The sequence below is a fragment of the Branchiostoma belcheri genome, unplaced genomic scaffold (genome assembly GCF_001625305.1).
Source record: "Branchiostoma belcheri isolate BF01 breed outbred unplaced genomic scaffold, Haploidv18h27 scaffold41, whole genome shotgun sequence".
Lineage (NCBI taxonomy): Eukaryota > Metazoa > Chordata > Leptocardii > Amphioxiformes > Branchiostomatidae > Branchiostoma > Branchiostoma belcheri.
The window spans coordinates 15483-43294 of record NW_017804032.1 but is presented as its reverse complement, the minus strand read 5'-3'; the positions used below and the strand labels follow the sequence as shown (position 1 = coordinate 43294).

Genomic DNA, 27812 nt, shown 5'->3' with positions numbered 1-27812 from the left:
TTGGCTATGGATGTTTGACGTGTGGATTGAGGCAGGCGTCCTATACATTTTTTTAGTGTCCCGCGTTGAAATATGCCTAAAATATGCGTATAACACTGACATGAACCCTACATCTGCTTGTAGCTTACTCAATATAGCTGCATAGCTGTAAATGTCCTTGGCAGGCCTGCATTAGCTTTCTAATTCTATAGGCGTGGCATGTCCTGAAATTATACACTGACCAAGGAGCTGACCATACAGTATACAATAGCGTAAAATGAGCAAGGCATTTTCTTGCTGCCAACTCAGCAACCACAAGAAAAACACAAGGAAATTTAATTCTTTTTAGCATCAGTAGTTAAAGAATCCCTACCTAAGTCGAGATGTTCCCTGTCTCCGATCAGAGATTTCGTTTTGAGTCGTTGTAAACAACAGACGCGCGTCAGATTGGACACGGGGACGGATCGTTATGTATCAGCATTGGTTGCATAACGTTACATGTAGCGTACATGTGTTTGTAAGGCGAGAAACAGCATTAACAGCTAGTGGCCAATACAGCAATGAAAACGGACATTTGACTTTATATGACCATAAGCTGTAAATAGTTAACAGTTAATGGTAGTTCTCCATTTCAACATTTACTTTCTTTTTAGAACATTGTGTATCAGTACTGTTAGTGTTGTAGGCTAGAAATACTAGTAGCTGAAGCCAGTGGCCTTTAATCACTCCAACTTCTAGGTCTGCCCTCGTCAGTCCAGACATCCCATCACGATCTATCGTGGGTGATCCCTGAGAGATAATTAATACCATCTGCAACCTCCCTACACATAAAAGTGCAAACAGTGCTGCAAATGGTTATATTAACGTTATAAATGAAAACACTAGTAAACAGATTGTCAAACATGAAGGATATTTAAAGCCAAGGAGGTCTGTTGAAACCCCCTTGTTCAAAGCTGAGAACTGAGAAGGTTTGGGTAACATGCTGATGCCGAATCGGCAAATTTCAAATAGGGAGCTAGTGTCTAGTCTTTTCTTTGAACAGGATCACTCTGTGTGCAACACGGGCAGTGATTGGTTTAGCTTTCCAGTGGCTTTGTATAGAAGAATTTCATTGGATGAGCTATTGAGCTCGACCTTTGACATTCAAAATGGCGGAAAAGTTTGAGAATTGCGCATAGTTTTGATGTTTGTTTGAATATCTCGCTCCGTTGTGGTACCTTCTTGGCCTCTTTCACTTTCTAGGTGAGCTGATAACATTGACAACCAAACGAAGATTCTATATGTGTAGGTTTAATTTTACTAGTGGTACTATTCGAGTATCATAATGAAATCAAAATGCAGCAGGCGCTTGTAACATATCTGAAATTTTTACGATACTAGTAAGTTATAACTTACGTTAGTAGTTATGTAATTATACGCGTAATAGAAAATAAAACAAGCAACTTCATTTTCCTCACTAACTGTTTCACGTCACCTATCAAATTCAGGAACATTGTACTCATTTATACATACGTCAGTTGTCACTGAGGACCCAGTTACTGAAAGTTGAAAATAGCTGTCTGAAACGTCTGACTCTTCAGAGAATTTGTTTTACGTAAATATGTTCTACCCGGATGTCTAACTTGATAAATGTACAACAGGAAAGATAGACAGCTGACATCAAATCTTACACGTTCCATCCCTTGCTCTGCTTGTAGGGTTTTGCCAGTCTCATGTTCAAGATATTCCCAACACTTGCTTGCTGACTGAAACCAGTACTATGGAGACCAAAGTTTTAGACGGCGGTCTGGCAACAGAGCTGGACTTTGCTGGCTTTAACATCAATGTGAGTGTCAAAAGATGTTTCCCAGATTTCCTGTAAAATAGCTGACATAACATTATGAGCATATGTAATTTGCATATATGCCTTCAAATAATTTGCATTTACTAGCGTATGATGTAAACAAAAACACTGATCATCTGAATAGCAACATTGTCCAATTTTCTAAGCATATTAATTTACAATAAACTTGATATTGATTTGAAATTTGTTTCTACTTTAGGATGACCCTCTGTGGAGTGCCAGGCTGCTGGCCACAAACCCTGCTGCTATCAAACAAGTCCACAAAAGGTTGTTTCATCATTAGCATATCAAGATTGCTGTGCCATCTACATTTACTTTTTGATTTAGTGTGTTGACTGTCTTTCAGAATCGTGTCTTGATAGTCTTTGTCCTTTAGTTTTGCTTATTATTCTATGTCTGTTTATCTCTCTTGAGATTGTAACGTTAATTGTGATTTTTTCAGTTTTCTGACAGCTGGGTCAGATGTCATCATCACTGCTACCTACCAGGTAAAATAAAAGCAAGAAACAAAAAAAAAATCATTCTTAAAATAACCTGTAAAACTGCAGCCCATGGTGTATAATACTGCTAATAGCCATGTTTTCTTGTTCATCTTAAAAGATATTGAATAAAGTGTCTTTCTTTTACGTGTACATTTTTTGTTTAGGTTGTAACATATTTTGTACATGTATCTTATTGTGTTACTAGTATGTTATAATGTTTTGTGTTGATCTGTGTTACAAAAAATACTTGTCTGTTGTGTCCCTGCCTGTAGGCCAGTATTCCTGGGTTCCAGGAGTACCTAGGAGTATCAGTGGAGGAAGCACACAAACTCATGGACCACGGAGTCAGGATAGCCAAGCAGGCATGTCTGGAGTTCTCCAAGGAACGGGAGAAAGGAGACTCTCCAGGTAGGAGAACAAAAAATGGCCTCTACTTCCTAGATTCTGTGACTTGCCATATCTTCCAAGTCTAAGTTAGACCTTGGTATGTGCCTGATCTGGCACACTAAATTGCCCCCAAAAGTGCAAAACTTTCCATAGGAATTCTATACACTGTGTGGGCAAGGGAACTTCCACACTTTGTGGAAGTTCCCTTGTGGAAGTTTCCCTTCCCCAATGTTTTTCTCTTCAACCTCCTTGGTTAGAACATAACATTTCACTGTTAAGTAAAAGAAACAAGTACACTTCTCATCTCATCTGTATCTGTAGGTAGAAGAACTCCCTTGGCTGCAGGATCAGTAGGGCCGTATGGAGCCTGTCTTCACGATGCATCAGAGTATACAGGAGAATATGTGGACACTATGTCAATAGAGGTTTGTATAGAACCGTTTTAAATGTGGAAACACAGTGAAAATATTATTTCCCCTTTCACCACAGTCCCATCGAATATAAATGAATTTACAGTACATGTGCAACAGTTGTTTGTTGTTTAGGTTTGCATAACTGGCAAACCACCAGGTATAACACACCAGCTTTGTACAGTAACTTACAAGCTGTATAAGACAGGGCCGTAAGGATTGAAACATTCACACTGGGAAGGACCCCTACTCTTTTCTATGAGTGTTCTTCTCAGACACGGGACCTCCAGCTTTATGTCCGAATGCAAGAACTGAAGCATGGTACTGATTTTTACCAGAGCTGAGTGAGGAAATAGATGTTAAGTACCTTTCCCAAGAACACAGCACTAGGGCCTTCCAGGGATTCGAACCCAGAACTTTGACTTAACAACCCTAACCACAAGACCACCTTGCCACCCATCTTGTTTGATCACAGGAACTACAGAGGTGGCACAGACCGAGACTAGGACAGCTCATCACCAGCGGGGCAGACATGGTTGCCATAGAAACTATCCCCGCCCTTAAAGAGGCCGCTGCTCTGGTCCAGCTACTCAGGGAGTTCCCCAACACTCGAGCATGGGTCACGTTTTCCTGCAAGGTACACTAACCCGACAACAAGTTCATGTACCTTCTTGTTGAAACTGTAACTACATGTATGATGCATTTGGCATATTCCCAGAATGATATGTCTCCATATGTTGGTGCCATATGTTTGCACTGATAGGAATACAATTTATATGTTTCCCAATGTACTTTTGTTGTTCTTTACATGTCTATGATGGCTAGTCATCCGTGCAACAGCTCACTCTGTGAATACAGCCGTCATGCACCCTGAATAAGGCCCTCTCCCAAAAAGAAACTGCAGCTCTAGCCACTCGTAGAAAGGTTGACATTTGCTCGGGAGAAAACACAGGATACTGCTAGTATTTCAGTCCATTTCCCTCCCCATTCCAAAATGGGCTGCTCCACATAAACCTTTTCCATCCAGTATCAAGTCCTGGTATTTCTTAATTATTAGTATTAGTGTCTTTTTCTTTCAAATGCCAGTAGGTGGACTGATTATGACTGAAAGTTGAATATTTGTTGTCTATTTTGCCTTTCATCTGAATGAAGGATGGGTTACACACCTGCCATGGTGAGAGTTTCCCGGAGGCTGTAGCAGCTGTCCTGAAGTCGCCGCAGGTGTTTGCAGCTGGTGCCAACTGCTGCATGCCCGAGCATGTGGCTCCCCTGCTGCAGAAGGCCAGGGAGCTGTGCAGGGATCCCGCCAAATTCTTCATCGCGTATCCCAACAGTGGGGAAAAGTGGGCAGCAGGAACAGGGTTCGTCTTTCTTCTTTTCAAAATAATGTTTATTGCACATTACTGTACATATCATCAAAACACATTTACACAATTATGCATCATTCCCACTGACAATTTTTGGCTAAGGTTAGTTCTCTGTGACTTTTTTGATAGTGTATCTTCCCCCTCGTATTTTTTGTGCAAGGTTCACTCCCAAGGTGGTCTTTTCTTTTTTTACGATCATCTTTCTTGCTTTTGTTATTTTTTGACGAGCTCCAGAAAGATTTAGGATTATACTGTGTACTTGAGCCCTGTGTCAGCTCTCAGCTATAAAATGTAACTCCTTCTATTCTTCCAGCTGGTATGGGAAGGCTGACTGTTGTCCCCTGAGTACTTACGTTCCTGAGTGGTTAGATCTGGGGGCAAGGTGGATAGGTAAGGCTTAAGTTTTCCTGCCTAAAGTTTCTAGTTGTCAGCTATCTCGTACTCATAGAGAACCATAAATTACTGATGCACCTTTATACATTTCTTAATGTCTTGTTTATGTGTTCTACTTGTGTGAATGAACATACCAACCTCACTAAAGGTAAGGTATTTACACAAACTTGTCTTTGCAGGAGGGTGCTGTAGGACCAGACCTGATGACATCAAGGACATCAGAACCTCCATAGAGCAATGGAAGAAGACCACTGGATAGTGTAGAATATACTATATATCATGTTTTGTGTGTGTGAAGAAATCCTGTGTGTTATTTGGAGCACATTTTTTAATGCTTACTGGAGCAGATGTTTTTATGGTGCACTTTAATCATGGCTGGGATGAATTATTCAAAGATCTTAATAATCTTTTACAAATAAATTTTATGATTGACTTGACTTAGCCTGTGTATACAAGCTCTCGGCTGGAGGTTAATGACCCCCACCCCAAGAGGTGGGGGGCGGCAACCTAGGGCGGCGGCCGCCAGGAGTGCGATTAGTCAGGCTAGACTTGACTGATATCATTGGTGTTTTGTCAAAGTTTACTGTGTTAAACTCAACAGTAGTTACCATGTCTTAACATAATAGTACGGAATTGTTTGGATAGTGAGCTTTCAAAGGGAAGGCTACAAAAGGCAAAATGAATACCCCCCTCCCACCCATGAAATTGTGAAATATTAATGGAGGAAGGGGGCAAATTACGGTGGAATCCATATCAAAACTGACACCTTGGTCAATCCTTCTTTCATGGAATGAGCCATTATAGAAAACAGGTCAACTTGTAAAAGTCTAAAATGGAAGAGCTCTTGTAGGATTTTTAACGGCCAAATCCTGAGTTATTACAGTAAAGGTCACATTTCCCAACAGCGGCTTGGAGGTCACCATCAAAACTAGAACAGGTCAAAGGTCAGGTCATCTGATACTGGCGCGCAGCGAGGGCGTATTTCCCAATAATCCCCCCACTCCGTCACCGGTAAACCGCCTGACATCTCCATGGTAACCATGGAAGATTCCGTGATGCGATGTCAAAAAGGTTCCGGATTGTTGGAATGATGTGGGAGTAAAGGTCGCGAGTGTCGGGACACCGGTTCAATGTAATTTGAAACGTTTCATTCCAGCGGCAGAAGCCAAGTACACCATTGACTTTATAGCAGAAAATCTATCATTATGGTTTCGGCACTTAAAAATGAGTTCAGAGTGAAGATTGTATGTCAGGACAGAAGTTGAGATTGATTATAACCATTTCACTGGGAAGGGTGCAGTAGAGGTGCGGTGCTGATCTTGAGGTTGGGACATGAATCTCGGAAACAAGCCAAGTGGACCCAAGTCTTGTTCACAGCTGACAGGTCATTACACGGCATTGTCATCTTCACCGCATGTCAGCTACTGCTGAGGTGGGCCACCATTGCCTTCCAGTTACTTCAGACTAATCTATCTTGTGCTGCTCATTGTGCCCCCTCCCATCGCAACCCATTACTGCAAGGTCTCTTTCCACTGTTTTTCTCCACGTCATTACTTGTCCACCCCTCTTTCTCCTTCCTTGTGGACACCAAGTTAGCACCACTTTTGGCATTCTGGAAATGTGGCCTAGCCACCTCAGCTCAGTCGTGATCTTTGTACTAGCTTACAAAGCTTTGGTTGTGCACACGCACACACGTCCACAAAATGGGCTTACATTTACACAATTTGTAGCAGTCATAGTGACCTGTGCTTGTGTTTCCCTCTCCAAGATATGTCTGTACATGTACAGTGTGGTACTACTAAAGTACCTTATTTTTACTGTAAAAGTATAATCTGGTTCAGTCAAAGACCTAATCCTCTTGACTTGGACCTGGACTTGGACCAGATCAAGCTGAACCAGCATGTTGACTCCAGGGAATGCTGCTGTATATAGATAATAAAACAGTTCTTTCCAAGAAATGGATGCGATACTGCGTGAGTCCGTCAGGTCCATTTATTAGATCCATTGGGCATTGAATACGGAATAACCACTACATGGCAAACTGAGCTACCCAGCCTACAGCTACACATGTCAACTGCCAAATGTCGGGTGCCCCCCTCCCCACAGCAACTGTTCCAGCATCATTTCCAGCTCTGTAGATCTGTGTGGTCGGTAAACATTGCGGCTGCTGCTAAGGTTGTGGCTTAAAGTTTGCTTTACAACATTGGCATTGTTGAACAAACTGAGAAGTCGACATAAGCATTAGCTACATATTTGGTCTCTGGTACAGTTGCCATGCATCCACAATGTTGGGTCACACAGCAGCACTTTTGATTGACATTGCCTGTGAATTTCTGTGTGTTTGTTCATTGGAGGAAGGCGGGAAGCAGTTTATGAATGATATTACGTATCATTATCCATATCAATTTTTCCCCTCACCCCTTCCAACCATTGTTTCCGGTACAGCCCTTTTCCTGCTTTGTCCAAAATCCTACACAGTCCATTTTTGAGTCACCTACATTGTAACAGAAGTTCAGGATATTTGGTTCGCCACCATTCCTTTTTAGTCCTGCAACTCCAGTGTGATCTGCTAGGAGGCTCTCTTCCACCAAATTGTAAAGGAAAGTTACTTTTTAACAAGTCAAATGAATCCATTGGAACCAGCAAGTTGGAACTTCAGTTTTACATGACCTGTTGAGCTTGAGCCCAACAGGTATGAAAAATGGGGTGTGGCTCTAATGACCAATCAGCATTGAGCAATGGCCTTAGTGTAAAAATTGATGCATTTATAGTGTGATGACTTGACCACCATATTTCTTTTCATCTCAAATATGATCCTTTTTGAAGGAAATACACATAATTTCCAGACCAGAACTCACAGATGAAACAGAGCTGGAGATGAACAGTCTCGCTGGGGAGGGGGAAAAAGAAAATTCCACTTCGTGCTCACATCAACATAAAAGTCACTCCTTGTACCATTCATTTTACAGCGTCACATTGCAGCACATTTTCATCGCTAAAGCTCATTGGTTAGAACTGGCCAGCAACTGTTTCCAGACCCCCCAGCCATCATCAACAGCTGTTATATACACCAGGGAAAATTGCAACTGTTTCAAGGGACCCAAACCGTCTTAACTTGAGATTTCAACATGCCAATGTTGGTGGCATCCCTCACATAGTTTAATAATTCTACATACCATACAATTGTAGAGTTTCTTACCACATGCCTAGTCTATCACTGACATCAAATGTCGGACAACTCAAGTGTCCTCGGCTCACATTTGAGACTTTCATAGTAAACAAAAACAATCGGCGAGACTTTTGGTGGCTGGAAACAGATGCCATTGTCCAATCTTTATTCTCCACGCTCCCCCATACACAGCCTCTCCCCATACACACCCCCTACCAACTGTTTGTTCTTCAATTCTGTACAATACACACATGACTATACAGCTTAGAATTTTTTGAGTCAACACATTGTTGTTTCATGAATTACTGTGGTCAGCTTATGTGTGGGACCTTACCTGTGGAAAAACAAGGAGGGGGCTGGTATGAATTTTCACACAGATCAGCTCTCAGCCATGGAACACATTTAGAGAGTGACATCTCTCACACTTTTGGAATATTGGAAGCTAAGCAATAGTTTAAACTGTGGATGTTGCACGGCTGTAAGTGCCAACAAAAATACGTGAAAAAAAATTACATTTTATAACCATTGTTGCAATGTGAAAGGATTGAAAATGACAATTTGTCATGTTACTGTAGCCTTGAATGGCTTTTTTTGTAACTGAAAATTAAATTTTGAAGGCTTTAAATGAACAGAATATGTACTTCTGACCCACCAAAACATTCCTTGTTTTTGAAAAGATTTGAATTCAATAGTGTTGGCTTTGAAGGCATGGAATGACTTGCCAACAATTGCCATATAGAGAGCTTACTTTTTGACAGATACAGTCAGAAGTTGTTAAGAACGAAAGGCCGAGTGTTGCCATGGCCTGGCTGAGTGCCCCTCCCTGTCTTCCCACTGCACAGGTCCCACAGTTATTTCTCCAGACAAGTGCACCATATTGTTGTCATTTAAACACTGCAGCGAAACAAAGAAGTTCTGTCGTGTCCTAGCCCAATTCTCACCGACTGGCTAGCTGGATCTGGAACGCTACGACGGCAGCACGTACTATGGTTGGATTCGCCACGCCCACGGGTCCCCACGCCGCTCCGGTACACAAGTCTTCGCCACGTCCATGCCACCAGATTACATCACCATAGATACACAAGTCACTAGAGAGAGAATTGGATACCTACAATTCAACTACATTATTTCTGTACAAAAAGGTGCCGTGGGCCCCATTGGACAGGGCCCACTGGAATTATGGAATTCAGACCCTAGCTTCCAACCATTTTGTTTTCCACACAGGCTTGAATATATTATACACAACTGCCATAATTTCACTTGCTCCCTCTTAAGCTTTCTGGACACTTTTGTTCTAAAACTAGAGCCTTGCTTTGCTGCCAGAAAAAGGTGATATACATAGCTTCACATTAATTATCCTCAAGGGCATTAGTGTGTGAATTTGGATAGCATTTCTGACCCCTCCAATGCAGTGGTTGCATCCTGAGAACAGCTGTGGTGAAATGAGCTTTCCAAACACCTGGCCTGTTCCATTGTCGATCCGAAGGGTGTTTTCACGCTGACATCCAAACAAGCGCAATTGTAGGTACGATCTTTTACACTAGCTGATGTAATAATTTGGAAGATTCCACTTTCAATTCAGGGGGAGCAGGCAGCTGCACTGGAGGGGTATTCCATTTTAACAACAACAACATCAAGAACAAAAAAGGCTGAGCAAAAATTTCCATCACTGCAAGAACCGTGATTAGGACCCCCTTAACCTTCTATCAACATAAATTATCCTCAAAAACGCTACCCACTGTGAATTCTTCTTCTATTCAAAAAACCTTTGGTCTACTACTCTGCTACAGGGTGGAACATAATACAAAATGCAAGTTAGGAAGTACCATGTTTGAAATATTATTAGTTAACATAAATGGCTTTGCATAGTACTGTGTACTGAAGTATCCACATAAACATACTCCCCACTATAGAAGTGTACCGTAACCACTCATTGAACAGCCCTGTTATACACAAGACTTCACACCTTTTGGAGTGCATTATTATTATTATTATCAGAACTTTACAAAAGTTTTCAAGAAAAGAACAAGAAAGGACTGCATATCAGAATAAAAACAACCTTGTCTTAAGTACATGATTAAATAACCCAACTTGAAAAATAGCCTAATTATGCCTAATCAAGCAATGCTGAAGGGATAGGGAGGGGCCTTGGAACTAAGCACAAGAAAATAACCCAAGTATATCAATATCTATGACTAAAATGCTATGAAAATTATGACTTTGCTGTTTATATATAAAACTCTCTACCAAAACATGGAATTCTTAATTTCATATTGAATCTCAGCACTTCAAAATACACTGAGCCCACAAGAGCAGACATATTTGCATTCTGAATTGTGATTGGACATCATTTGTCTAAATTGACCATTTAGGATTGATTGTTGGATTGAATTGACCAATAGGAGAAGCTGTTGCTCAGCAAGCGCATCCTCCTTCCTGCGACTGGGGCTCCTGCGGTGTGTCCTTTAGCTTCACTTCGATCACTGAGGGGGAAAAGTTAAGGAAAACTTCCTGGAACACAGCAACATGTTTTACATATACGCAAATAACTATACATTAGATACATAAGAATATACATCATGTGAACCAGCCTTACACATGTACAAATAGCCAAACATTATGTACATAAAAATATACATGTGAATCAATAGAGAACATCATCAAAACCAAGGAAAACAGTCAGACATTTGCATTAGGTTTCAGGGACAGTGAGATTTCAGTTAGGGTGGGTGTGTTTCTGGCCCAGGTATATAAGTGTTAGGGTGGGTGTGTTTCAGCACCAAGGACAGGGGCAATAGCATTAGGGTGGGTGTGTTTCAGCACCAAGGAGAGGGATATCAGTGTTAGTGTGGGTGTTTCAGGGACAGGTAAACAATAGTAAGGGTGGGTGTGTTTCAGTACCAAGGACAGGGGCATCTGCATTAAGTTGGATGTGTTTCAGCACCAAGGACAGGGATATCAGTTATTGTGGGTGTGTTTAGGCACCAGGGACAGGGACAACTGTGTTTCGGTGGGTGTGTTACAGGGACAGAGATAAAAGGATTTGTACGGATGTGCATCAGCAACAAGGACAGGGGCATCAGTGTTAGTATGTGTTTATTTATGGGACATGGGCACCATGGTGGGTGTGTTTCAGCACCAAGGACAGGGACAACAGTCTTTTTGTGGGCATTTTTCAGTCACATCAAATTTACTACATTCATACCAATCAGTATTACTGCAAACATACCAGTCATGAATGCAACAACCTTAAGAAGTTATTATGAAAAATTGCATACACTTGGCAACAACTCACCATACAAAACCATCCTGATGTTATCCTTAAATCATTGTCCTTTTCCATTAGGGTCATGATCATGATGTGAGAGGTTATGCACTATCTTTTCAATGATGCCATTGATATACAACTTATTATTGTTACAAACTATCAGTTCACTGCCAATCAGGCATCTATTAGATAGATGCACCTCTGATTCCCCAGTCTAATCAACCAAGATGTCTGATGTCTGTGACAGTGAAATGAAGGGATCACATGTCTCTACATAAAGCAACATCAATGTCACTTTCTGTTTCTTGTTCTTCATTTAGAAAAAAAGAAATGGCCAAGGCTTGGCACAGAAACGTAGCTTTGCAATATCAGGGTGATCAAACATTTTCTGTATCTGTATCTGAATAGCCGGTATAACCGCCTTTTGGCGTAACACACCAGCTTGGACACACCTTATGTGTCTTTCTTCACCTTGTGTATGGAGGTTTTGTTTTTGGCATGTCTGCTTGTGTGTTTGCTTGTATTGCTCAATGGATTGAAAGTTATCACTCTTATAGAAGCATTTTCTTGATGTTTTCATATTACTTTCAATAATCTTCTTGATAGTCTTATAGTAATAAAATCACCCATGCTTGTGCCAGTTTGCTCTTGCGAGAGCAGGTTAAAAATTGCGGTGGAATTTGGAAAGGGGTCTACTTGTAGAATTTTGGTGCAGAGGAATTATTCTCCAGGACAAACTTTGTATAAACGTTTCCATTTATTTAATTCCTAAACAATCATTCATGCATTTAGCATTTAAGAAGCCTTGCAGTTTAGATTTCACAGCCGTGGACAGAGTAACTACGTTACTCTGGCCCTCCTCACGTCCCAGACATCTTCCCTGTCTCAATCTGGTCCCTCGACTGCCCGTATCACCGGCATTGTTCTTCCCCCAGCCAGACAAATATTACTCTCAATTGGCTGATTGAATTTTGCTCACAGAAAGAAAGTAATCTGAATTGATATCTGAGTGTGCCATGGGACTCTTTGACTTCTTTTCTCAAAACATGCACACACTCCGCTAGGCATCCAACATGATTCTAAGGCCGGTCACGGAAAGACAAAACAAGCCAGGATATTTTCTTGCACCAGTTGAATTCATGCACATGATTTCCATTCAGTTTCTTTCTTTTCTTTCGTGCATGTTTATGAATTAATTGGATGCATGAAATATATTTCTCTTTTATATGTCCTTCTGTCTTTCATGTTTTGTTGCCCTATTGTTTATTAAAATGCAATGAAAATTTAAAAAAGCCAGAATATTCACTCAGATAAAATGCAATGGACTGAGTATCAAAAGTGCTTCTTCTAACTTTGCCAAGTATGATTTTGTTTTCTATTGGACTTCAATATCTTTCCTGTGTAAATGTTGGCACTAGTTCACCGGTTCATAACATCAGACAGCAAACTTCTCCCAAACTCACTGCAAAAGAATGAACTTTTCCCTCCTCCTCCTGCTCCTTTGAAGGTTACTCTATGGGAACTTTTCCAAAGGCCAAATACGTACCTCGACGCACACAATTAGAACTTTATTACTGTTCGGGGAACGTGGTGATAGGCCACCAATCAAGGGGTCGCGCAGGTGCCCCTTCCCGAAAATTACACACCGTCATAAAAACTGCAGCGATGGCTCATCCTTCATGCCGCACCTGCAGGATCCATTCCATTTCACAGAAACAATGTCAGGAGCCAAACCAAGCACAGCGCCTGTCCGGCCAAATTGATTGGCAAAGATGAAGCCTCTTGATGTCGGAGAAAACTAATTTTCCGGTCACTGTAGCACATTAAAAGGCAGAGCAGCTCTCCGGCTCCCTGTAATAAAGACATTCGGGAGGAGGATGATGGGAGGAAAGCGAGCGGAATGTTGTACACACCTGCCGCCGCTAAATTTAGCGGGAACGAATCGCTGACCCCCGCGTGTCCCAGCCTTCATCTTCCGCCGTGACAAATTATCCGTGACATCGAGCCCCGCCCTCCTACGGCAATCTCCGCCAACGAGCATAATTACTTACACGTCACGGGGCTGCCGAATGAAAACGTAATGACGGGGTAATCGGCAACACAGAGCAACAATTTGGGAGATCACTGGTCAAGTGGTCAAGAAGCAAACCTGTACAGATTAAACCATGACCTCTGCTTCCCCTTCTATTACATGTACATGGCATGGACATCCACCGCTCCTGACAAAAGTCCTGGTTTCTAGAAGCAAACTTTTATATTGAGAAATAACTAGACATGTTCCCAAGCAGCCTTCTTAACCCCTGCTCCTATTGGGCCAGTTAGTTCTCATTCTTGGTGAGTCCAGCTTGTCTCAAGCATTTGATATTGTACGTTTCTGCCTAACGGAGAAGAGAGGCTATTCCAGTCCTATTCAGTCCGAATGACATGAAACATGTAAGCTTGTATTTGGGTTTTGTTACATGGTGACAACTGATTAAGAAAAATTGAAGTAAAAAATTAGGCAGCTTTAGGATTGTGTTCTGATCGCAAAAGCGCCACCTACATTGGCTGCATGTAGCGGCGAGAAGCAGTAATCCAGTCAGAAGCTCTGAGGAAGGTGTCTGATAGACATCGAAATGTAAACAAGTGAGAGGAAAGGTTCCAACATCCTAAGCACAGAAAAAACAACATAAATATCTAACGTGATTGCTGAGCTGAAGTGTAATCGTTCTTGTGGTAGTACATTGACTGTAGAAAGTTGCTTGCAGCCCTGCCCTGGAGCACAGCACTCGACATGACAGTGTTCCCAGAGATGATGGATGAACCGGGGAATTTAATCTGCACAATTCATTCCGATTGGCAGGAAATAAGGATGATTATTGCCCAGGGTGCGCGAACCCCAGCACCAATTTGCACACCGAGGGGGAAGTGTCCCACTTACAGTCACACAGATGTCTGACCTTCTCTACATGGACTTGTACCGCAAGCTACAAAACTGTGGTCTGCTTTAAGAAATGAGGGTATCAAAAATATATAGTATGTATACATACTGTTATGAGCAATTTTGTGGCTATTCATTGTCACATAGTACATTTGTATTACACATTATGAAGCTGCTAGCTGTGACTAGTGGATATCTTTATGGAAGTCTACTGCAAGCTACAAAACTGTGGAGTCTGTTTAAGACATGGGTGTACCAAAGACTTACATGTATTATGTCTTTCTGCTACATCATGGCTATTCATACTGTTATGTACATTATCAGGCTGCTAGTGGATATAGTATATACTGACTGACCTGATGTATATTTTTACATGTACATGTGTATGTACAAAGAAATAATGGAAACAGTTTCTTAACATTTTTTTAGTCTGATCCATATTTCCTAAATTCTGAGTGGCGCAGGTAAAATTTGTCTGCGTAATTTTCAATGTTACCTGCACCAGTACAGGTATGCAGAAAAAAGTACTTCATTTCATAGCCATTTCTAGATGTTACATGTTCTATCTGAGGCTATGGTATTGGTATGGACATATCTGATCTGTATGTAAGAAACACCCCTGGTACAAGCTAAGTATATATATTATGCTTTTACTCTGCTTTTAACCGAGTTTATCTGAAGACTTTAGTTACTCCATGTCTGTTGTTAGTCCTTGTTATACGTGTTATCAAGATATTGTCATTAGTATGGATCCAGTATACACTGATACAATATCCATGTTGGATCTATGATCTCCCCATTAGGGGTTTATCATCACATCAAAGCAAGGATTACCTGTGGATCTATGACCTACGCAACAACTTAAGCCCAGGTCTATATACCATGGTTATATGAGTTTCTGAGAAACTCCAAGTGCTGCATTTCCACATTATATTTTTTAAAACTTTAGATCTGCACTATATGCCTTCTCTCTCCCTCCCACACTCAGTCACTCCACTACCTTGCTTTACCCTGATATTCTGAAGAATCGTGAAAAAAAAAAAAAGAGATTTAATTTGTGCATACTCTTGACTGCCAGGAAACTTTTCTTGCTTTGCCAAGTTACCTTTTGTTTCTAACCCTTGGCAAACGACATTGTTATGCCTCCATTCAGCCATTATAGATAATATTGCAACGCATCCAGTAACCTAATTGAAGCTTCCAGGCCCGAGCTGTCCATAAAATTGGTCACCGAAAATCTATGGATGTCAACCCATCCGTCTGAAACCCGATCATCGTTTCATAATGCTGTGTTCAGGGAATATGGCTTCATGGTATCACATCAATTGATAGGCGTTTCCATGCATCGGGAGCACGGTCGGATGACATTCAAAACGTGCCAAGAATGACTCCTTCTTCCCAAGTTGCGCAAGACTTATTTAAGGCCCCAGCGAGGGGTAAGGGCTGAGAAGACTTGGGGGTAAAAACTTCTGACAGCTTCATTTTCCTCACAACTGTTGATGTGCAGGTTCTGTCATTACCTGTGACAGTGGAATATTAGTGTCTCCAGAGAACTGGGTTGGAACTTGTATCTAAACCGTAGGGAGTGTACCCGTATTTTCCCGAAGGCAAAAACAAATATGGTCATAACTTTAGCTGCATGCACTTCTGCTACTGTACTGTTCAAATAGGTTTAAAATTAGTAGTAACCATTCATTGTAATAACAACTTTTTTGTGTCAAACAATAATGGAGTTGACATCATGATTTCAACTTTTCTTTCGTCATGATTGTTGGAACTCTTTGCACTTTCTACGCCGATCTGATAACTATAAAATAATTATGTGCCTTTAAATCACTTTTCTCATTCTCCTTAAGATAGAGGGTCAAGATGTTCAATTTGTGCAAACAGTATAGTTTGTAAATATCTAAGAAGTCAGTGTTGTATCCTCTGTAAATATAGTATGAAATTCAACCTATGGCTGTGATACAGCTTTTAATTTTAAGTATAAATTTAATTATGATAATAAAACATTCATTCATTGGCTAGTTCTACCACAAAATAAAGTCCCCTGGAAAATGAATGAATCTACAGTGCACTAATGCTGCAATGCTCAACAGTCTATGACTTTCTTCTTCCTTTCTTCGATCCTCTTCATCGATGTGCCTTCAACTCAGCTGGGAATCTCCCTGCCGCAATATGTTATTACTTTCTATTTGGTAGCCACCCCGCGACCCACATTGAGCATCGCCAGCCAGATAAGCGTGCATCGGGGAATACGTAATTGCCATCCCTGTACAACTTGGCAACCAACTCGAGCGTACACCCCCGCCGTTCGCTGACCTATCCGCCAGCAAACTTTTGAGATGAAAGGGCCTTGATAAAGTGACAGCAGGAGAAGTGGTATAATCTATGTTATCCACCAGGCATCTATTTTCCATGCATGTTTAAGATGGGTGAAACGATGATGGGATTGTACATCTACACGTTAACCACTAGGATTAGACTGTTCCCTGACCCCGCCATTAATGCACCACTTGCACCTGTCTTTCACAAATCCACTCTGCATGAGGGCTAGTCCATTCTCATCTCAGGGTGGTGGCACATTTAGAGAGGGAGGGGAAAAACTATCAACCCAGTAACTTTAATTGTTCATAAATTGAAATAAACAGAAGGGATACATACTGGAATGACTAAGAATTAGTATTGGTATATATATTCTAGTTGAAACATGTACATAAAGTAAAGGAACATGTATGGGAAACGTCATTGAACGTTTTTGAAAATTTTCTTCACTTCATTTGCATTTCAATCAATAGTTCATGATTATGTTTATAAACTTGCTGATTTTGAAATCTCTCCAGTCCAGTGTCACTGAAAAAAGGTAGTGGATGCTAATTGAAACATCTGACCATTTCCAAAATCATATCCAATTGCTTGAGTAACTGTTTTTTTTGCACATGTATGGGAAAGACTAGGAAAATATATTGAAGTTTTTACTCTTTTGGCATCTTGTGGCAAAAGAAGCTTAACTGCCACAAATACTGATATTGGTGCTTTATGCTTTGCAACATGACTGTCAGCATATCTCCTGTGAGGCTATTACAAGCAGTCACCAATCCTGAATCTAGCCCTGAATTCATAATAAATGGCATTCCCTAGCTTTGCCTTTCTGTCCCTGATTGTGGTATAATGTGCTACCTTTTTTCTTTTCCGTCACTTGCCATTTAGGAAGTATGCCAGTGTCCCAACAACGTTGCTGAAATGAGGACAGGCTGTAACATCGACATAAACAGTTCAGTACAGAACTGGGCCGGCCCAAATCCCTACATAGCCAATTAGAACATCGGGTCTCCCTTTACGAGTGACAAAACAACAACCTTCCATAAAAACGATGTGCTCTGTACTGCCACAAAGCGCAGAATTCTCCCCCAAGAGAAGGAAATGCCATAAAATGAACCACTTAGTCTAGCGCAGAAACATCCACATATATCTTTTAAGAATTTAACAACACAATTTACTGTCTCCTGTAAGGGACAGATGAAAAATGTGCAAGTTGTGTCTATGTGAAATGTAAGATTTGTCATTGCGCAGCATCATAATATCCTTACAAATCTGTGAATTACTGAATTAACCTACACTTTGACTTTAAGTTGTAAATTCTCATCAACATCACAGACATTAAAACTTGATAGTGTTTCATTTATGACCATAAATCCTAATCAAACAGAAAACATGTACCCATTAAACTATAAGCCAGACATTAGCAAATTAAAGTATTACTGTATTACTATTCATACCCAATCAGCTGCTGAGTATATAACCTGATGATGTGATTAGTATGAGAAACATACACACATGTGCGCACACACACAAACACAAAAAGATGCACATGCAATACCTTCAATCACAAACTAGGTAAGAGTGGTAAGAAAGGATACTGTCTTCTTTGTTCTTCTGGTCTTGTGAGCTCTCCATACCTGGCAATGCAGCTGCAACACGGCGGAATAACTACAAGCAAACAAACAAAAAAACATCGGGTTGTCAGCATATCAAAAGTTAGGGGTTGTCTAAAACCTAGACATACCCCCTTCTCTACAACAACTTGTTTATCGCAGCTTCAAATTTATTCTGTTACAATCTTACAAACAACTGACAAAATTTGCCTATGGGCAGCTATATGATTACAAAGAATACTGAACTGGTTAGATCTAGGATGGTGCTGTATTTGAGACTTACCTGTTTTACATTGTAGCCTGTTTTTGCACTAGTTTCGATGAACATGACATTCAGTTCCTTTGCCTTGCGCTCCCCATCCTCCAGCGACACCTGCCTGCACATCCACAAAAATATAAAGAAATTTCAATATTTTTATCATCCGCAAGGTTGACTTTTTGACCAGCTTCAATTGAGACAAATTTTTAGTTCCTTAAATCACTGACTCCTGTCAACAGATGTGAACAGGTCTTCTTTTTTAATCCTGCCCAAAAGTGCAACTTTTCTGGTTTTTCTGACCCCATTTTATCACTTTGGCATTTCCCCAAGTTTGGCATGCATGACAGTCCACCGTGGTACAAAAGCTTGCCACTGCGCCTGAAATGTCAGACTCTATGAAACATCTATAATTCATTTTTAGAGTAAAACACTCTGGAAGCACAGAATTCTGCCAAGAAAGTATAGTTCTCTGTGTAGGATTTAGATTCTTTGAAAGGGCTGTTAGATACAAGTTACAGCAAATGAAGGAACAAGGACAGGTACATATTGTGTTTCAAAAATCTTTCTGCGTACAGTGTAGGTGTAGGTAAGCTCACAATGCGTTGAACTGCTATCTCCTGCAAGTTTGATATCAATAACTTCCCAATCACAATACCCTGTCTGCAATTTGACTGCGCAGTACAGAAATCCACCCCAGTGACATACATGTACAACCTGCTGACTAAAATATGTACCACGGTCTTTCTTCTAGAGTTCTCGGAACAACGAAGGCTTTCCTTGGGGGGTTAACACCACCGCAACCCAGAAGCAAATTTGAAGGTTGAACGTAACTCCTCAAAAAGGAGGTTCTGACAAGTGTGGCATCAGTTTGACATTTGTGACCACCCCGTGCCAAGAAGGCTCTCGTTAAAGGCGAAATGATTTCCCAGGCCCTGACAAAGGTTCCTACGTCTCAGAAATAATTCCTTAAGAATACCTGACGGACGTCGTAAGGGTACGGCGGAATAAGGAGCTAATCCTTACAGTTCTTCTGGGGTTAAGGCAATAATAAGAAAACTTTGGGAAGTGCCAAACTGTTGAACCAGAGCATATCAATCAGGGTGAGACATACGACATGTACATGTACCGGGGATTAGACTTGATCCAGCAAACCAGCACACGTGCTGATACCATTACATATTGGGCATCTCAGAGGTGGTAACAGTAAATACAGTAGATGGGTTGGAGGATAGGAGGGGCCGCAACGGACAGCAACAGGTAAGAGAATGTGAAAGACATTGACAGCCAGCCTCAGTGCAAGTAGCGAAGATGATGGGGATGTTGAACAGTAAACACAACCAACTGCAACAAACAGAAACAGCTGCTCATCTCCAGTTTTACTTGCACAAACCTGAACAGGGCTTAAAATACTTTTTTCTGCCTACCTGCAACTGTGCAGTTAACATTGAAAATTACCTGCACCAGACAAATTTTACCTGCACTATTCAGAAACCACTGTCTTCATTTTCATACTTAATAAATGTAGGTAGTAACAGTCAATGCAGCAAATAAAAATCCACATACACCTACACTTGTAATATAAACCTACTACTTGATCTAAATAAACCAAACCAAACATGGGCCAGTACAGGTTAGGTACAGGTAGAAATCTGAAATACACCTGCACAGCTACAATTTAACCTGCAGTAACCTGCAAATACCCAGTACATGGACCAATGCACTTTTCTGTTTCCCCACCTTTTGTCTGACAGATCTGTCTTGTTCCCAACCAGCATGATGATGACATCACTTCCTCGCTCGGTTCGAACGTCGTCGATCCATTTTGATGTCTGATGGAAGGAGTTGGCATCTGCCGAGGGACAAGTCACAAACAGGTGTCACAAATAGGTGTCACAAATAGGTGTCACAAACAGGTGTGTCACAACAGGTGTCACAAACAGGTGTCACAAACAGGTGTCACAAACAAGTGTTACAAACAAACAGGAGGCGAAGGCCTACTATCTATATTGTATACTTTTACATCTTGCATATACTTTTGTGCAAATTTATAGTCCTTACCATGTTCATATACTAATGATCACAAATCATACAAATATTTCCTTGAATGTGATATTATAGACAATGACTGCTACTGTAGGTCTGTCTTACTTGTGATATCATAGACAACGACTACTACTGTAGATAGACAATGACTGCTACTGTTGATCTGTCTTACTTGTGATATCATAGACAACGACTGCTATTGTAGATCTATCTTACTTGTGATATCATAGACAACGACTGCTACTGTAGAATCGCGGATGTAGGAAGGGATGAGGCTCCTAAATCTCTCCTGCCCGGCTGTGTCCCACAGTTGAAGCCTGACCTGAAGAGGGAGAAAAAAGGTACAAGAAATGAAAATGCATCTCAAAATCATTATCTTTCTTGTTATACTATGGTTTACCAACTTGAAGGTAATGTTACAATATACAAGTGTGTCTTACCTTGGATTTAGTTTCATGTAATTTTACATGTAGTTTACTTCTAAGTAAGGCTCATCAAATGAAATATTTGAAGTGTTCTCAGTTTTTGGTATGACCTGGCCAGGGTTTGAACCCGCGACCCCCCAAAAAATGCAAAGCCAGCACTATGCTAGGCTATATTGCACCGGTCGAAATTCATGTAGCATGCTGAAAATGAATTATTCTTTTGATATCTCTGCCCCCTACTCAGTATTCCTCCATGATGTTCCGCTGACGATCACATTCATCCTGGCGACCTTTCCCTCCAAGGTCAAGCCCGCGGAGCTGCGGCAAGACGGGATACTTGACCTAGACTTACTCCCATAGCTTATGCCGGGATTTCAAAGATCTTTGGGGCGTGCCTGGGGCTGGGTTAAATAGACCTTAACCCTGTGTTATCCCGGTAGGTGATCTGTGAACGACACACGTCACACAGAGACATGGAGGGGACAACGACTTGGAGCAAAAAGTTTTTGAATTTTGAAGTATGTATGCCATTTGATAGATGTCCCCAGTATACTGTACATTAACCATTTACTTGGAGAAACTAAAACACTTGAGAATGAGCACTAGGACTTTGAGAAAAGTTTTCTCAGTGAATTTTGAAGAGTTGTATGTATGGATTAGTTTGATAGAATTATTGGAACCTTCGGGATCAAATATCCAACAGAAAAGGGCTCCTAAATTGACCTAAACTGGGAACTTTCACACCACTCACAGGCTCTCTTTAAGCACGTTTACGCCTCTAATTGCATGTTGAGCTGACAATTGACGCCCTTTTGACCCGTCTCCAGCATAAACCAACACCTTCTCTTTTTACTTTTCAATTTCCATCGTTTAATGTTCTACCATTCCGAATTTTGAAGATTTCAAAATGGAAAGCAAGAAAAACTCATTGAGAATGACCACTAGGACTCAGCATGGAGCCTAGCTTTCACATCATTGTTCTATCATAATGTTACATCAACTTCTGTCTGAAATTTTTCTTTACTTCCAGCTAGGCTACAGTTTTGATGCCAATTCCCGGTTAGTTTACCTGGCTGCTATACTCCTAGTCGGTGGCAGTCCCTGGAAACTAACTAAGATGGCACCCAGTGGTGCTGGGATGCACACCAGAATTTTGAAGAGTTGTATTTGTGGATGGATGTCTCCAGTTAACATCAAACCATTAATTCACAAAGCTAACGAGGAAAACAGATATATGAGTAAAGAACCGCATCAGTATTATGATAAAAAAAACACTAATTGGTTCCATCGATGAAGATTATATAATGTGTTATGATCAATATACACAATTATACACAATTCAAAATCTATCCAGTTGCTTTAGTAACTGCTTGCTTAGATAACTACATCTAATTGGTTTCATTCAGGATATTAGGGACTCTGACATTATCTTTAGGCCACACCAATTTAATTTGTTGGTTTTTGAATTTTTTTAGAAGAAATATGAAGCGACAGAAAAAGAAAAAAAACGTCTAGGCATCCTACTATAGCCCCAAATGCTACGATAGGAGCCATGAAGTCAACACTAAAGGCTGGGTTAATATTTAAACAATGAATTTTGAACTTTTAATCAAACCACTGCATTGATAAGATGGAAAAACTGTAACAACTAGGAAGAAAAGGACTTTTCTCAACTGTTGAGCATGCTCAAAAAATGAGCATGTTTGAGTTGATTCAGAACCAGAATCTTTATTTTTTTTGCAAATGAGAAAAAAATAAAGAGGCGAATCCGAGAACCAACAAATTAAATTGGTGCTTTCTTATATATGATTATTTCAAGGGTCTAAAATCAGCCTTCTCCTTGCGTTATGACAGAAAATTTGCATCAGTTATTGGTTTCAGCAGAAGAGAGAATCCAACAAAATCTCCAACATAAACTTAAAGCATAACATTATCATAAATGCCTCCAGTTATACATGTTTTAGTGAACTACTAATCTGTCTACAGAGTCACTTAAATGTTACCTATACATCACGTTAATCCTTCAGTTGATGAGGAAGACAGATACAAGTAATAAAGCAAAATAAAGGATTGCTCTACTGAGCAATTCCTACATAAAACTCAATCTAATCAACACATTCTTTACACCCTGTATTGACAAGGGTTCCCAACTCTACTATAAACAATGTGCATTCACTCATAAAACATCCATGTACATTTCAAGGTATTAATGGCGCTAATGTTCTGGATTGGAAAAGAAGACAAGAAGGAACATAATTGGAATTTCAAGACATTTTCCCATGTCTTTTTTTATTTTTACACCAAAGCACACTCATGGTTCACTGTTATTTTGAAATATAATGACAGTTTGCTTATACTTTCATAAATTCACACATTAACAGTAAAAATGGCCTGAACCCTCCACCCAATCTAGTTGCAGCTTTTTATGGCTTTATGGTTTTATAAGCTACAAATCTTGACGTTGCTACTTTCTTGCCTCTTAAGTGGCCTTAACTAACACGGGGATCACAACTTTTACTGCAAACGAAGTAATTTCTGCCAAAATCATGATGTAAATTCCCCACACAAAATGAAATAGCTATTCTTAGTGTGGCATGATTACGTAGTATGAGTTTTGAGACCACTAAGGTCAGGGGATGGAGTATTAGGCTCACATTTACTCGGCAGGCTTTTATGTTTGATCAGTGCAGGGGGCTGATTTATAATCACGGTACTGTCGGCGAATCACCTACTAGATCACAAGCTACTGTGGCGGCCATCCCAACACAGTCACTCGTTTGTGGACCTTTGGGAGTAAAGGCTTTCATCACCAATTTTTCTGAATTTAAAGCAAGAGTTAGGACAGGAAGTGGAAGATTGTAGATACTAGATAAAATAATTTGATGTGTATGGAAAGTAGTAACCTTGTATTGTTGAAACCTGGATTGAATGTTTCCAATTTCAATTAAATGTTTGTTCTTTTCTTTAAAATTAATCCAACACACACGCACCCGCCCACCCACACACACACACACACACACAATGGGATTTACAGGGAATGAATATATTTAATTCTTTACTACTTTGATTTCTAATTATGGATTCTAGACATCAATATTGTTTAATCTAATATGTTTACTCATGTGTCAACTTAGATTAGTTTGAGGGATGTCAATATACATGTATAAGCCTAGAGCTTTCTAGGCTTTCTTTGCACAATTTTGTTTTTTATTACCTATTATGCCTAAACAAACAAAATGTAAACAGTAGAACATGCACTTGACACTGAGTTTTGATTTTCAGTGTTTAAAAAAAATCACATTAAAGCACGTAAATCATCTTCTAGCTGTTTCTAGAGCTCTCAAGGCTTTCTGTGCACTATTTCATTTGTTTTTTTTACCACCTACATTGTATTATGCACATGCAAACAAAAGGTAAACAGTAGAACATGCACTTGACACTGAGTTTTGATTTTCAGTGTTTAAAAAAATCACATTCAAGCACGTAAACTGCACATTCATCTTGTAGCTGTTTCTAGAGCTCTCAAGGCTTTCTTTGCACTATTTCTTTCATTTGTTTTTTTACCACCTACATTGTATTATGCACATGCAAACAAAAGGTAAACAGTAGAACATGCACTTGACACTGAGTTTTGATTTTCCGTTTTTAAAAAAAATCACATTCAAGCACGTAAACTACACATTCATCTAGCTGTTTCTAGAGCTCTCAAGGCTTTCTTTGCACTATTTCATTTTTTTACCAGCTACATTGTATTACGCACATGCAAACCAAAGGTAAACAGTAGAACATGCACTTGACACTGAGTTTTGATTTTCCGTGTTAAAAAAAAGTCACATTCAAGCACGTAAACTACACATTCATCTAGCTGTTTCTAGAGCTCTCAAGGCTTTCTTTGCACTATTTCATTTGTTTTTTTTACCACCTACATTGTATTACGCACATGCAAAGAAAAGGTAAACAGTAAAACATGCACTTGACACTGAGTTTTGATTTTCCGTGTTAAAAAAAAATCACATTCAAGCACGTAAACTGCACATTCATCTTGTAGCTCCCCTGACTGATGGGACCATTCCAGTCCATCCATCAGTGCCAGTTTGAAGAGTAATTGACTTGATGGCCAGAAAACGATGCTGTCCTTTAAGGCCACACCAATTTAATTTGTTGGTTCTCGGATTCGCCTCTTCGTTTTTTTCTGATTTGCACAAAAAAAAAATTGATTCTGGTCCTGAATCAACTGCAAAAATGCTCATATTTTGCCCCCAACAGTTGAGGAAAGTCCTTTTCTTCCTAGTTGTTACAGTTTTCCCATTCTATCATTGCAGTGGTTTGATTAAAAGTTCAAAATTCAATGTTTAAATTTTAACCCAGCCTTTTGTGTTGACTTCATGGCTCATTCCGTAGCATTTAAGCCTATAATAGGATGCCTAGACCTGTTTTTATTTTTATTTTTTTTCGCCCTGTTGCTTCATATTTTTTCTGAAAAAATCCGAGAACCAACAAATTAAATTGGTGTGGCCTAATGGCGGAATGTTGTTACACCGGAATGTCGTGTCTAGGTTACCCCGTAATTACACCGACACAGTCTGTTCTGCAACAGTCTGCATTGTTTCCTCGGTCCGCCGTCGCCTGACAAATGAGCAATCTTAACGTCCCTCCGACCAAAATGTGTCAACCGCCCAATCAAAGTGCGTGGTACTTACCGTTCGATCTTCCAAATACATCGTCTTTGAAAGAAAATCTATTCCGATGGTTGCCTGTGGAGGAAAAGGAGAGGGCTGTCAGTGGAGGGGTGTCTGAGGAATCGATGGCGATGATAGCAGCCATCGAAAATCATTCTGATGTTTTAATTACTGCTCCTCGGCCCAGAGGTGCTGACAACAGAGTTGCCAATCCTGCTGTGACGGGGGGAGAAAGTTGCTCTGTCACAGGATCCTGACGGATTTTAGTTTCAGATCCATATACAATATGTAATGTTTGCATCGTTGTCTCTATTTCTGTGGACAGTTGCACCAGTTTCAGCTGCTGGGCTGACCTATGTACATGTAATGTCCTGTCACATTTTCAACAAATACATACAAATGGTACCTGTTACATAAGGCCTACTTTCCAATAGATGGCAGTTGCTGAGTGACTGTTGAGCGACAGAAATTTGATTAGTGTGACCCTTGATCTTATGATTGGAATATATTGCACAATGCAAAAGTATGATTTAAAAGACAACCAATTACACAAAAGGTTAGAAAAAAACTTGTCCTTTACCTATGGAATTTGTTCGGTGATTGGTCTAATATTTGAACGCTCAACAGTCAAAGCCTCCAGTGGAAAGGAGTACAATGTACATGTAAGTCTGATCATGCCACAAGATTGTACAGACACTGTTGCACTGCTAGATTTGTTTCTATGTTATGACATTCCTGCATTTGTGTCTTTGCAAGTAAAAGAAGCATGATATGTTTGTGTACCTATACAGGTAGAAACATAGGTCTTGTGAAAATATAGTCATGTAACTTAAAGTTACTGATACTGCAGTGAAAAGAAAAGAGGAAAAGAAAGTGCACCTAGATCAATATCATTGTATATGAATGACAAATATGAAGTGTCATAACCCTGAAGAGACCATCCCCTCAAGGGTGCTTTAAAAATGCAGGACTTTCCTTCATAAGGTTTGCTGACCCGTGAAAAAAGGAGCAACAGCTTTCTTCTCACAAGAATGCCGTTCCACACTACAGGGAGGAGAATTTATCAGTTCTAAAGTTTGCCAGCTCCAGGCCATGTTATATTAGTACTCTGGCCGTGTCTCCAGACTTCCCCATATCTTCTTGGAGATCTGCAACAAAGATTGGGTTGACTCGCAGGTCTATTTTTACATATCGGGAGTTGGCGCATTTGCCGCGAGGGGCGAGAAGCAACTGGCGAAATGTAGGCGTCATCGGTGGATGATGACCGTGTGACACGGGAGCGATACGACCTGTTTTATTACCGGGTATCATTACGCCCAGAGGGAAAGTGTTGAAGTATGGACATTGCCTCAGTCATAGCCGGGGGTTGAGAATTATTCAACGCTTGTGTCGTTTATGGGAACAAATGCGGCCCATCTGCCTTGGGTTTGGAGATAATGCCAGGATGATAAGCTTGAATAAATCAAGCTGCTTGGTTCTGCAGTTCAACTATTGTACAGTTGTTTAAGTTCTGTTGGCACAAGTACAAACACAAGACAGGAAATTTGCTTTTCTTACACAAGAAATTTTCCTTTCTTACACAAGAAAATTTCTATTCTTACACAAATATTAGCTGTATGATTTTTGCTATTGCTGAAAAAAAACTGCTACCATGATATTTACACAGACTGATAGAAATAGCAATGTTTGGGAATATGTATCCATGACTAAATTCATGTCTGAATTTTCAGCTAAAGCAAAGTAACTACATGTAGCATCCAGCCTTTCCAAAGTGATCAACAATTTGTTGGTGATAAAAATACATGATGCAGAAAATAATATAATAAAGGTTTCAGGTTGTTTCCTCATACAACTGGTAAACTGCTTTTGGTGTGTACAAGTTGACCACAAATACTAGATCGTAGATGTATTCATGAGAATATTTACAGTAGGAAGAGCATAATCATAACAGACCTAAGAGCAAATGTTACAAATTACAATGTAGTCCTACATGTTGAAGAAAATAAGATATCCAGGTATATCCAGTAATAGAGTTTGAATCATCTTGAAATGTAGTCTAATGATATAGAACAGTTAAACATAAAACTTTAAGCCATTACGGGTGAACAGCAGTTATTGATATCTAAAGTCAGACTTGCTGGTGCATGTGATACTGGAGAACACAGAATCCCCAGGATACATCCAGCCGAGGACGAAGTTAATCTGCCAAACCAGATTCCTTCCCCAATCACCGCGACTGAAACACGTCTCTTG

General features: G+C 40.2%; 2 protein-coding genes across 3 annotated transcripts; one reads left to right on the top strand and one right to left on the bottom strand.

Annotated features, from left to right (window-relative positions):
* The first annotated feature begins 1089 nt into the window (after window positions 1–1089).
* Window positions 1090–5279, top strand: LOC109477750 (homocysteine S-methyltransferase YbgG-like). 2 transcript variants are annotated; one of them, XM_019779096.1, is made up of 10 exons: window positions 1090–1263; window positions 1677–1804; window positions 2022–2089; window positions 2265–2310; window positions 2577–2712; window positions 3013–3116; window positions 3577–3738; window positions 4254–4462; window positions 4782–4858; window positions 5041–5279. In XM_019779096.1, exons 1-10 carry the CDS (start codon window positions 1260–1262, stop codon window positions 5118–5120), a joined length of 1014 nt encoding a protein of 337 aa, XP_019634655.1. In that variant the 5' UTR covers window positions 1090–1259; the 3' UTR covers window positions 5121–5279. The 2 variants fall into 2 exon arrangements, with proteins under 2 accessions (XP_019634655.1, XP_019634657.1); XM_019779098.1 differs by having other exon boundaries at window positions 1091–1221; window positions 5041–5278.
* Window positions 5280–6839: 1560 nt separating this feature from the next.
* Window positions 6840–26810, bottom strand: LOC109477708 (ras-related protein Rab6-like). Its single transcript, XM_019779054.1, has 7 exons — window positions 26667–26810; window positions 25581–25655; window positions 20672–20777; window positions 20150–20261; window positions 18437–18530; window positions 18139–18208; window positions 6840–10513 (listed from the first exon to the last, which is right to left on the bottom strand). The coding sequence occupies exons 1-7, from the start codon at window positions 26808–26810 to the stop codon at window positions 10446–10448; spliced, it is 669 nt and encodes a 222-aa protein (XP_019634613.1). The 3' UTR covers window positions 6840–10445.
* Between the last annotated feature and the right edge of the window lie 1002 nt (window positions 26811–27812).